Source organism: Crinia signifera, chromosome 6 (genome assembly GCF_055691185.1).
Source record: "Crinia signifera chromosome 6, ASM5569118v1, whole genome shotgun sequence".
NCBI classification, from domain to species: domain Eukaryota; kingdom Metazoa; phylum Chordata; class Amphibia; order Anura; family Myobatrachidae; genus Crinia; species Crinia signifera.
Genome location: NC_139222.1, coordinates 283,263,620 through 283,275,900, shown reverse-complemented (window position 1 = coordinate 283,275,900; position 12,281 = coordinate 283,263,620). Strand labels below are relative to the sequence as shown.

The 12,281-nt window shown below is 45.9% G+C and overlaps 1 protein-coding gene across 2 annotated transcripts in view; it reads left to right on the top strand.

Moving 5' to 3' along the window:
* The window catches only part of PDCD4 (programmed cell death 4), a 47,093-nt gene that overhangs the window by 30,955 nt on the left and 3,857 nt on the right, over positions 1 to 12,281 (top strand). The window contains exons 8-11 of one of the 2 annotated variants that reach the window (XM_083149838.1): positions 1,479 to 1,593; positions 4,112 to 4,219; positions 4,307 to 4,417; positions 4,523 to 4,662. In XM_083149838.1, the coding sequence (XP_083005964.1) occupies positions 1,479 to 1,593; positions 4,112 to 4,219; positions 4,307 to 4,417; positions 4,523 to 4,662 (474 nt within the window). Of the gene's footprint in view, positions 1 to 1,478; positions 1,594 to 4,111; positions 4,220 to 4,306; positions 4,418 to 4,522; positions 4,667 to 12,281 lie in introns of those variants that run through there. The other variant, XM_083149839.1, reaches the window with a different exon arrangement.

Here is a 12,281-nt window from a genome sequence, read left to right as displayed (position 1 = left end):
TAGTCACTTTTCGCGCTGGTCACATTCCAACATTATTTTGTGGTTCTTACTTTGGCATTAGTTAACTTTTCCCAAACCGCAAAAATACAGTTTCTGCTCATAGGTTTTCATAATAAAGGGGTGCCTCAGGCTGGAGGACCAAAACCCAAGTCCAATTATTTATGGTCAATGTAACGAGCAAATCCAGAGCTTGTGGCTTCCAATCATAAAATGTGTGGACAACCAGAAGTGAATTCTGTGCCTCACCGCTTAACTGGACTATTGTTCAATAAATGTTGGATAGCCCCAGAAAAACGCCCTTTTTTAAGTTCCCCCAAATAGTAATGATCCCCGTGTATTATCCGGGAGGGATCTGCCACAGCCCCCCTCCATCTCTGACTGCAAAGCAGTCTCCTTTAAATTTCTTTGCAGTTGTATTTCCCAAGCATTCCTGAGCTTGGCCCTGATGGGTAATGCAGTCTTAGCCTATGGGCCGCTGTGTCTGGGATGTGGTCAGAGATGGATCCCTCACTGATGTATGCACTGGCTAGCGGCAGCGGCATGTGATCAGTCTGCACCAAGGACCCAATGCAGGAAGCAGAGGGATAGTGTAAGCCAGTGGTGTCAAACTCATGGCCCTCTGGCTGTTGTGGAACTACACATCCCAGCATTCCCTGCCACAGATTTTATATAATGGATGGCTGAAACTGTGGCACAGCATCCTGGGACATGTAGTTCCACAACAGCTGGAGGGCCATGAGTTTCACACCACTGGTGTGAGTGGACGGGTTCTTATCAAAGCCCATCTGGGAAAGTCGACTCTTAAAAGGTCAACAGGCATTTTTCACGTTTTTTTTTTTTATTATTTTTTTGAGCCGACGTGTGCCGACAGGCGGTATTTCATACCCTACCATCCACTAGGGCGCGGTGGGAAAATAAAATAGTGTGCTGAGCGCAGCGAGCCATGCAAGGGGACGCGGAACACTGATGTGTGTCCATGTCGACTTGTGACGAAATTTGTATAAAAAAAAGTGAAAACTCATTTAGACCTTCCCATTGTCCACAAATGATTGTGTAGACCTTCCAACCCTGTGGGCCTTAGCTATGTCGACTTATTTAAAGTGTCTACATAATGTATGTTGAGCTTCGTTGTGTCGACCTTATTACCCATAACCCTGGGATCTACATGATCTGAGACGGGGACTTTCTATGTACCGTTTGCCCATTGGCTAAAGTGTTTCCGCTCCACATGTTAAAGCCATTAGATGCCCCTTATGGATTCTGGGACTGGCAAAGTAAGTTACATTTACTTCAGTTGCTTTCCTAGATGAGGTCTGTCCTGTGGAATATAATGCTCTGGCTCTTCTGCCTATACAAGCCGGTAATCCGGGTATGCACTAACGGTTCCCATGCGGCATGTCTGAGGAAGGAAACCGACCAGACCACAACATTTAGGTGGTTGGTTAGATCACTGCTGATGTGTTTGGTTTTATTTACAGGGACGCCCTGAATCGGGCAGCGGTTCTGCTCAGCATGACCAGGGTTGGCAGGAAAATTGATAGCGTGTGGGGTTCCGGTGGTGGGCAGCAGCCGGTGAAGAAGCTGGTGAAAGAGGTAAAAGCGACATCCGCCCTGCAGTGTAATACTGATGGGAAACACATAATCTGTGCAGATTTCAGCAATGTGAGTACAGATGTTCTACATACAGCTAGCCTCGTTTATTTGTAGCAAGGACACACAATCAGCTTCAGCTGATTAAAATGATATGCAGCACTCCTATATTCTGTGTGTGAATGCCGCTGTATATGCATAAGAGACTATATGTTACACTGTTTTCCAGGAAAACACTGTATTATACAGCGGCAGTCACACACTGAATATAGACATGCCGCATATCATTGTAATCAGCTGAAGCGTCCTTTGTGCGTCCTTTGCAAATAAGATGCTATTTAATAGAAAAGTCACAAAGAAGACGGGAGATACTGCAGTCACATGGTACTCATGTCTTCTGTATAACGCAACTTGTGTGCACACGTACACCTATCTTCCATGCAATACATCTGTATATACCCTAATAGTACAAAAAGGGGAAAATCCAGGAAATCTCAAGCGCTCCTATCCCTCTGCTGCTGCTGTTCTCAAAGGTGGTTCAATCTTAAACCACCCAAAGATATATACAAATAGTTATAGAAGGTTATGAGAACAGTTCCGCAGCTCTGGACAATATGCTTTAACTTTTTTGGAAGAAAATCCACCTCACTGTTCCGTAGTTCAAAAAAATACAGTTACTTTATTTATAAAGTTAATGGAAAAGGGCAAAACTTCTTCATAAAAAATTACATGATGCACAAACAGTCTAAAAATATTAAAAAGTTAGTATTCCTTGTATGGGAGAATTTTCAAAGGTAGCTCACCAGATTCTTGGAGACAAACGCTGCCTGATGTATATACAGACCGTACTATAGACCTTTGTGCTAAAAAAACCTCAAAAGGATGTCCAGGGTACTTCAGGGTTAGGAGACCGCTCTGCCACTGCGGTTATCGCCTTTCACCCTTACAACTTCCCCTAATATGAGTTACTATCCACCAAAGTCCTTGGGTCGGTACTTCAGGGTGTGGAACTGCACCCTGAAAGTACCCATCCAGAAGTTCTGTATGTTATTTAACAACGGGGGAGTCTAAAGGAAAGGTGTTTTTTTAACCTCAGTGGCAGTGCAGTTCCACACCCTGAAGTACCCTGGACATCCTTTTGAGTTTTTTTTAGCACAAAGGTCTATGGTACGGTCTGGATATACACCAGGCAGCGTTTGTCTCCAAGAATCTGGTGAGCTTCCTTTGAAAATTCTCCCATACAAGGAATACTAACTTTTTAATATTTTTAGACTGTTTGTGCATCATGGAATTTTTTATGAAGAAGTTTTTCCCTTTTCCATTGACTTTTTATAAATAAAGTAACTACGGAACAGTGAGGTGGATTTTCTTCCAAAAAAGTTAAAGCATATTGTCCAGAGCTGCGGAACTGTTCTCATAACCTTCTATAACCCTTATAGTACAAGCTGCTGTCCTAGGTCCATAACCAGAACTAGCCCCTTAATGCATGGGTTCTCAAACTCTGTACTTGGGATTTCCAGACCACTTATCTGCTGCACAGGTTTATGTGTTCCCAATATAGTCACACCATACAAGTGTTCTGGAAACCCTGCACTGTTAGGGGTACTGAGAACAGAGTTAGAGAAACACTACCTCTGAGGAAAGGGCACGCAGACACATATATTGTCCATTTTCTAGATTTAGAAATGATCTAAGTTGCGCCGCAGACCCTGACATTATCTTTGCTGCTATCTTTAAGGGAACGTGCCAATGTGCCACCCTTGTTGTATTGATTTGGGGCAGCTGTCATTGCCCCTCCATTACTGCAGTGACATCCCTGGCTACTGAGCTGCATGGAAGATCTCGTTACTCTAGTCAGACCTCGCGCATGCCCAGATGAGCCGCCTGGGCAGTGGGACACTAGGCTCTGGCGGGGATTCCTGGAAGGGAGGGTGTGCCCAACTTTTATAGACCACTCTGTACCCAGTGGCATCAGTGTGTGCACCCCAAAGTACAAAAATCCTGTTACCTCACTGAGGTCTACCAGCACGTTATGGATTAGAGGTGGTAGTAACGCTGGGTACACATTGTCCAATCCTCCAGGGATCCAACTCCCGACCAGACCGGTCACTGATATATCGGCCAATCTATGCGCGCACACCGGTGTAATCTTGGTGCAGGTATCCAATCTGCGTCTGATGAAAGGAATTTGGCAGACCGGGGATGCGTACGCGCTGCTATATCGGTCAGGTGATTGGCGATCGGGGTTCCTGAGTTTTCATCAGTCTACAGACACGTCAATTGGACAAGTCTGTACCCAGCTTATGGTTCTGGTTCCCGGCTGCTCATACCTTGTGGCATTTGCCTTATGTGGATGAGGAAGGGTCTGATCTCCATAGATTGCTCTACGTAACCTGTGATTGTTACCACTAATAATACAGGGCTTATTACCCACAATGCTCCGGTGTAATAATGTGATCTACTTCTGTCTAACAGATCCCTGTACATAAAGGTGCTTGTTACTGTGTCTTCCTCCTGCCAGATTGATATGCTGCTAAAGGAGTACGTGCTCTCTGGGGATGTATCCGAAGCGGAGCGCTGCCTCCAGGAGCTGGAAGTGCCTCATTTCCACCATGAGCTCGTGTATGAAGTAAGCCTCCATTTACGGCCTGTGCGATTTCTCCTGTCACCCAGCCACAGAACGCATTATTTACTTTTCTAATATGACCGTTTCTAGGCAATACTGATGGTGCTGGAAGCAAGCGGGGAGAACACCTATAAGATGATGCTGAGCTTGTTGGAATGCCTCTGGAAGTCAGCTGTTATCACCTTAGATCAAATGAAAAGGGTAAGTGCGCCCTCTTCTGGCAGGAAATGGAATGTGCAACATTTGTGATGGTTCTGTAATGACTTGATCAGACTCTGACTGTTCGGTTCTTGTGGGTTTCTCCAGGGCTATGACCGAATTTACCTGGAGATTCCAGACATCAATTTGGATGTACCCCACGCATACTCTGTTCTGGAGCGCTTTGTGGAAGACTGCTTCAAACTTGGGGTCATTTCCAAACAAATTCGGGACCAGTGTCCCTCAAGGTGACTATCTCTCTACATTTTGTGGCATTTTCATATATAAATATACTGTAAATATCTATATTCTGTATTAGAGTCTCTTTAGACCTGAATGTTTATGAGCATTGGTGACTGGAGTAGGTTATCTGACCGTATAGCGCACTACAGAGCGCACATAGGTGCTGATGGGTCCTTGGCCAGATTCAGTTTCCCGATGGAAATGGGAAAGTTTTCTAACCTATCACATAGAACAGGGAATATTTCCTCCAATGCTTTTGGGTTGGGGTAGAGAAGGTGGCACAAAATTATATTTTTTGCACCTGGGCCCGCCACTCACAAGTTCCACTGCTGCTATGTACTTACTCACCACGCACAGAGTGCATGGAACATCCACAGCAGCTGAGAGCCACCTGCGTCATGTCCTATCCCTGGGCCGGGGTGCCAAGAGGAAAGGGTAGGTGGTACTAATTACCCGGGCCCAGGTCTGATGGAGGAGCCCAGTGGAATCAGGACCGGCAGCGACTCTTCTCCTCAACACAGCGCAAGCTGCTGTGTGCTAGACTGCAATATGGCAAGCGAAGCGCTTACAGTACTAGTTCTTCTGTATTTTATTTTATAGGTCCATGGTCACAACACCCATGGTTAGGTCACGCCATCAGAGAAATACCTGGCCAGGCTCTGGGTGGGATTCTATACACTTACTCACCATGTGCAGGTTACTGCAGAGCTCTCACCAGTTAGAGATCCATGGCCAGCGTGGCATTATACAGAGGGCACACGTAATGTAGTGGGTTATCAGTAAGCAGATTCTGTGGCCAGTGTGGCATTATACAGAGGGCACACGTAATGTAGTGGGTTATCAGTAAGCAGATTCCGTGGCCAGAGTGACATTATACAGAGGGCACATGTAATGTAGTGGGTTATCAGTAAGCACATTCCGTGGCCAGAGTGACATTATACTGAGGGCACATGTAATGTAGTGGGTTATCAGTATGCAGATTCCGTGGCCAGAGTAGCATTATACAGAGGGCACATGGAATGTAGTGGGTTATCAGTAAGCAGATTCCATGGCCAGCGTGGCATTATACAGAGGGCACATGTAATGAAGTGGGTTATCAGTAAGCAGATTCTGTGGCCAGTGTGGTATTATACAGAGGGCACATGTAATGTAGTGGGTTATCAGTAAGCAGATTCTGTGGCCAGTGTGGTATTATACAGAGGGCACATGTAATGTAGTGGGTTATCAGTAAGCAGATTCCGTGGCCAGCGTGGCATTATACAGAGGGCACATGTAATGTAGTGGGTTATCAGTAAGCAGATTCCATGGCCAGCGTGGCATTATACAGAGGGCACATGTAATGTAGTGGGTTATCAGTAAGCAGATTCCGTGGCCAGCGTGGCATTATACAGAGGGCACATGTAATGTAATGTAGTGGGTTATCAGTAAGCAGATTCGTGGCCAGCGTGGCATTATACAGAGGGCACATGTAATGTAGTGGGTTATCAGTAAGCAGATTCCGTGGCCAGCGTGGCATTATACAGAGGGCACATGTAATGTAGTGGGTTATCAGTAAGCAGATTCTGTGGCCAGCGTGGCATTATACAGAGGGCACATGTAATGTAGTGGGTTATCAGTAAGCAGATTCTGTGGCCAGGGTGGCATTATACAGAGGGCACATGTAATGTAGTGGGTTATCAGTAAGCAGATTCCGTGGCCAGGGTGGCATTATACAGAGGGCACATGTAATGTAGTGGGTTATCAGTAAGCAGATTCTGTGGCCAGGGTGGCATTATACAGAGGGCACATGTAATGTAGTGGGTTATCAGTAAGCACATTCCGTGGCCAGCGTGGCATTATACTGAGGGCACATGTAATGAAGTGGGTTATCAGTAAGCAGATTCTGTGGCCAGAGTGGCATTATACAGAGGGCACATGTAATGTAGTGGGTTATCAGTAAGCAGATTCTGTGGCCAGGGTGGCATTATACAGAGGGCACATGTAATGTAGTGCGTTATCAGTAAGTAGATTCCGTGGCCAGAGTGGCATTATAGGGAGGGCGCATGTAATGTAGTGGGTTATCAGTAAGCACATTCCGTGGCCAGCGTGGCATTATACAGAGGGCACATGTAATGTAGTGAGTTATCAGTAAGCAGATTCCGTGGCCAGAGTGGCATTATACAGAGGGCACATGTAATGTAGTGGGTTATCAGTAAGCAGATTCTGTGGCCAGAGTGGCATTATAGGGAGGGCGCATGTAATGTAGTGGGTTATCAGTAAGCAGATTCTGTGGCCAGAGTGGCATTATACAGAGGGCACATGTAATGTAGTGGGTTATCAGTAAGCAGATTCCGTGGCCAGAGTGGCATTATAGGGAGGGCGCATGTAATGTAGTGGGTTATCAGTAAGCAGATTCTGTGGCCAGAGTGGCATTATACAGAGGGCACATGTAATGTAGTGGGTTATCAGTAAGCAGATTCTGTGGCCAGAGTGGCATTATACAGAGGGCACATGTAATGTAGTGGGTTATCAGTAAGCAGATTCTGTGGCCAGGGTGGCATTATACAGAGGGCACATGGAATGTAGTGGGTTATCAGTAAGCAGATTCCGTGGCCAGGGTGGCATTATACAGAGGGCACATGTAATGTAGTGGGTTATCAGTAAGCAGATTCTGTGGCCAGCGTGGCATTATACAGAGGGAACATGTAATGTAGTGGGTTATCAGTAAGCAGATTCTGTGGCCAGAGTGGCATTATAGGGAGGGCGCATGTAATGTAGTGAGTTATCAGTAAGCAGATTCTGTGGCCAGAGTGGCATTATACAGAGGGCACATGTAATGTAGTGGGTTATCAGTAAGCAGATTCTGTGGCCAGTGTGACATTATACAGAGGGCACATGGAATGTAATGGGTTATCAGTAAGCAGATTCCGTGGCCAGAGTGGCATTATACAGAGGGCACATGTAATGTAGTGGGTTATCAGTAAGCAGATTCTGTGGCCAGAGTGGCATTATACAGAGGGCACATGTAATGTAGTGGGTTATCAGTAAGCAGATTCTGTGGCCAGTGTGGTATTATACAGAGGGCACATGTAATGTAGTGGGTTATCAGTAAGCAGATTCCGTGGCCAGTGTGGTATTATACAGAGGGCACATGTAATGTAGTGGGTTATCAGTAAGCAGATTCTGTGGCCAGGGTGGCATTATACAGAGGGCACATGTAATGTAGTGGGTTATCAGTAAGCAGATTCTGTGGCCAGGGTGGCATTATACAGAGGGCACATGTAATGTAGTGGGTTATCAGTAAGCAGATTCTGTGGCCAGGGTGGCATTATACAGAGGGCACATGTAATGTAGTGGGTTATCAGTAAGCAGATTCTGTGGCCAGAGTGGCATTATACAGAGGGCACATGTAATGTAGTGGGTTATCAGTAAGCAGATTCTGTGGCCAGGGTGGCATTATACAGAGGGCACATGTAATGTAGTGAGTTATCAGTAAGCAGATTCTGTGGCCAGAGTGACATTATACAGAGGGCACATGTAATGTAGTGGGTTATCAGTAAGTAGATTCTGTGGCCAGTGTGGCATTATACAGGGGGCACATGTAATGTAGTGGGTTATCAGTAAGCAGATTCTGTGGCCAGTGTGGTATTATACAGAGGGCACATGTAATGTAGTGGGTTATCAGTAAGCAGATTCTGTGGCCAGAGTGACATTATACAGAGGGCACATGTAATGTAGTGGGTTATCAGTAAGTAGATTCTGTGGCCAGTGTGGTATTATACAGAGGGCACATGTAATGTAGTGGGTTATCAGTAAGCAGATTCTGTGGCCAGGGTGGCATTATACAGAGGGCACATGTAATGTAGTGGGTTATCAGTAAGCAGATTCTGTGGCCAGGGTGGCATTATACAGAGGGCACATGTAATGTAGTGAGTTATCAGTAAGCAGATTCTGTGGCCAGGGTGGCATTATACAGAGGGCACATGTAATGTAGTGGCTTAGTAAGCAGATTCCGTGGCCAGAGTGGCATTATACAGAGGGCACATGTAATGTAGTGGGTTATCAGTATGCAGATTCTGTGGCCAGAGTGACATTATACAGAGGGCACATGTAATGTAGTGGGTTATCAGTAAGCAGATTCTGTGGCCAGGGTGGCATTATACAGAGGGCACATGTAATGTAGTGGCTTAGTAAGCAGATTCCGTGGCCAGAGTGGCATTATACAGAGGGCACATGTAATGTAGTGGGTTATCAGTAAGCAGATTCCGTGGCCAGAGTGGTATTATACAGAGGGCACATGTAATGTAGTGCGTTATCAGTAAGTAGATTCTGTGGCCAGGGTGGCATTATACAGAGGGCACATGTAATGTAGTGGGTTATCAGTAAGCAGATTCCGTGGCCAGCGTGGCATTATACAGAGGGCACATGTAATGTAGTGGCTTATCAGTAAGCAGATTCCGTGGCCAGAGTGGCATTATAGGGAGGGCGCATGTAATGTAGTGGGTTATCAGTAAGCAGATTCTGTGGCCAGAGTGGCATTATACAGAGGGGACATGTAATGTAGTGGGTTATCAGTAAGCAGATTCCGTGGCCAGCGTGGCATTATACAGAGGGCACATGTAATGTAGTGGCTTATCAGTAAGCAGATTCCGTGGCCAGAGTGGCATTATAGGGAGGGCGCATGTAATGTAGTGGGTTATCAGTAAGCAGATTCTGTGGCCAGAGTGGCATTATACAGAGGGGACATGTAATGTAGTGGGTTATCAGTAAGCAGATTCTGTGGCCAGAGTGGCATTATACAGAGGGCACATGTAATGTAGTGGGTTATCAGTAAGCAGATTCCGTGGCCAGAGTGGCATTATAGGGAGGGCGCATGTAATGTAGTGGGTTATCAGTAAGCAGATTCTGTGGCCAGAGTGGCATTATACAGAGGGCACATGTAATGTAGTGGGTTATCAGTAAGCAGATTCCGTGGCCAGCGTGGCATTATACAGAGGGCACATGTAATGTAGTGGGTTATCAGTAAGCAGATTCCGTGGCCAGCGTGGCATTATACTGAGGGCACATGTAATGTAGTGGGTTATCAGTAAGCAGATTCTGTGGCCAGGGTGGCATTATACAGAGGGCACATGTAATGTAGTGAGTTGTCAGTAAGTAGATTCTGTGGCCAGAGTGACATTATACAGAGGGCACATGTAATGTAGTGGGTTATCAGTAAGCAGATTCCGTGGCCAGCGTGGTATTATACAGATGGCACATGTAATGTAGTGCGTTATCAGTAAGTAGATTCTGTGGCCAGAGTGGCATTATACAGAGGGCACATGTAATGTAGTGAGTTGTCAGTAAGTAGATTATGTGGCCAGAGTGGCATTATACAGAGGGCACATGTAATGTAGTGGGTTATCAGTAAGCAGATTCCGTGGCCAGAGTGGTGTTATACAGAGGGCACATGGAATGTAGTGAGTTATCAGTAAGCAGATTCCGTGGCCAGCGTGGCATTATACAGAGGGCACACGTAATGTAGTGGGTTATCAGTAAGTAGATTCCATGGCCAGCGTGGCATTATACAGAGGGCACACGTAATGTAGTGGGTTATCAGTAAGTAGATTTTGTGGCCAGTGTGGCATTATACAGAGGGCACATGTAATGTAGTGCGTTATCAGTAAGCACATTCCGTGGCCAGTGTGGCATTATACAGAGGGCACATGTAATGTAGTGGGTTATCAGTATGCAGATCTGTGGCCAGAGTGGCATTATACAGAGGGCACATGTAATGTAGTGAGTTATCAGTAAGCAGATTCTGTGGCCAGTGTGGCATTATACAGAGGGCACATGTAATGTAGTGGGTTATCAGTAAGCAGATTCTGTGGCCAGTGTGGCATTATACAGAGGGCACATGTAATGTAGGGAGTTCTCAGTAATCAGATTCTGTGGCCAGAGTGACATTATACAGAGGGAACATGTAATGTAGTGGGTTATCAGTAAGCAGATTCTGTGGCCAGTGTGGCATTATACAGAGGGCACATGTAATGTAGTGGGTTATCAGTAAGCAGATTCTGTGGCCAGTGTGGTATTATACAGAGGGAACATGTAATGTAGTGGGTTATCAGTAAGCAGATTCTGTGGCCAGTGTGGCATTATACAGAGGGCACATGTAATGTAGTGGGTTATCAGTAAGCAGATTCTGTGGCCAGTGTGGCATTATACAGAGGGCACATGTAATGTAGCGAGTTATCAGTAAGCACATTCCGTGGTCAGTGTGGCATTATACAGAGGGCACATGTAATGTAGTGCGCTATCAGTAAGCACATTCCGTGGCCAGCGTGGCATTATACAGAGGGCACATGTAATGTAGTGGGTTATCAGTAAGCAGATTCCATGGCCAGCGTGGCATTATACAGAGGGCACATGTAATGTAGTGCGCTATCAGTAAGCACATTCCGTGGCCAGCGTGGCATTATACAGAGGGCACATGTAATGTAGTGGGTTATCAGTAAGCAGATTCCGTGGCCAGTGTGGCATTATACAGAGGGCACATGTAATGTAGTGGGTTATCAGTAAGCACATTCCGTGGCCAGCGTGGCATTATACAGAGGGCACATGTAATGTAGCGAGTTATCAGTAAACAGTAGAGCAGAGTGTTTCTGGGTATGTTATCGTAGTGCACCCAGTAACTGTCCAGCATGAAGCTAGTCGGAATGATATTAGAAGTGACCGATCTATCCTACAGCTCCGAGCGGTGCCCCAAACCCACCCCCCTCTCATGCAGTTCATAAAGTATTCCAGAAATGCAATTTTCCTTGTTGAAAGAATGCTTAGAGCGGGTCCTATAAAGTGATATTGAGAGATAATGAAAAGAAAACAAGTCTGGTCTTCCAGAGAGAGTCCCTGGTTCCTCCGACAGACACTGCACACGTTAGGGGCTCCTGATTATTCCATTACGCTCTTGTCCAGCAGGGGTATGCTCGCTAGGTTGACATGTGAGGGGACGCGGTACACTGATGAGGTGTCCATGTCACCCTACGTCGAAAGTTGGGACTAATAAAAATGTGAAAAACTCTGTTCGACTTTCCCGTTGTTAACCTAATGCTTGCGTCGACCCTCTGGCCCAGCCTGTTACTGTAGTGTGCATGGGGCCTGTCTTCTCCCTGCACAGAGGAAATGTCACATCATCAGACCAATTCGGATTTGGACACCTCGCAGCGACATTTTTGTGAAGCCGCAGTTGCCATATTTACTGCACTACCTTATGCCAATTCCGGCTTCCATAGTGCTACTTTTGAAGCCGACTTTCGGCATTACGTCAGGATTCCGATGCGATCACGCTGTACCTGAAACTGTGGCTGACAAGTTTAGTGTATGGGGGAGAATTCAATAAGTTGTTCAATAAGATATCTCATTACATATGATGGAATCCTACCTTATATTTGCCGAGGTCCTTTCCTGTGTGATGGGAAAAGCTGGTAAATGACTTAGAGGCAGAGCAGTAAATCAAGGTCTGTCAGATCAAAAGAATATTCCCTGCGCCACTTTATACATCTGCTCCAGCATCACTGGGCGCAGGGGCTTTAAATGTTTAAAAGCTTAAAGCTTTTAAACATTTAATCAAGCACTTATCCATGCAAGCAGGGGCATGTGTGTGCTG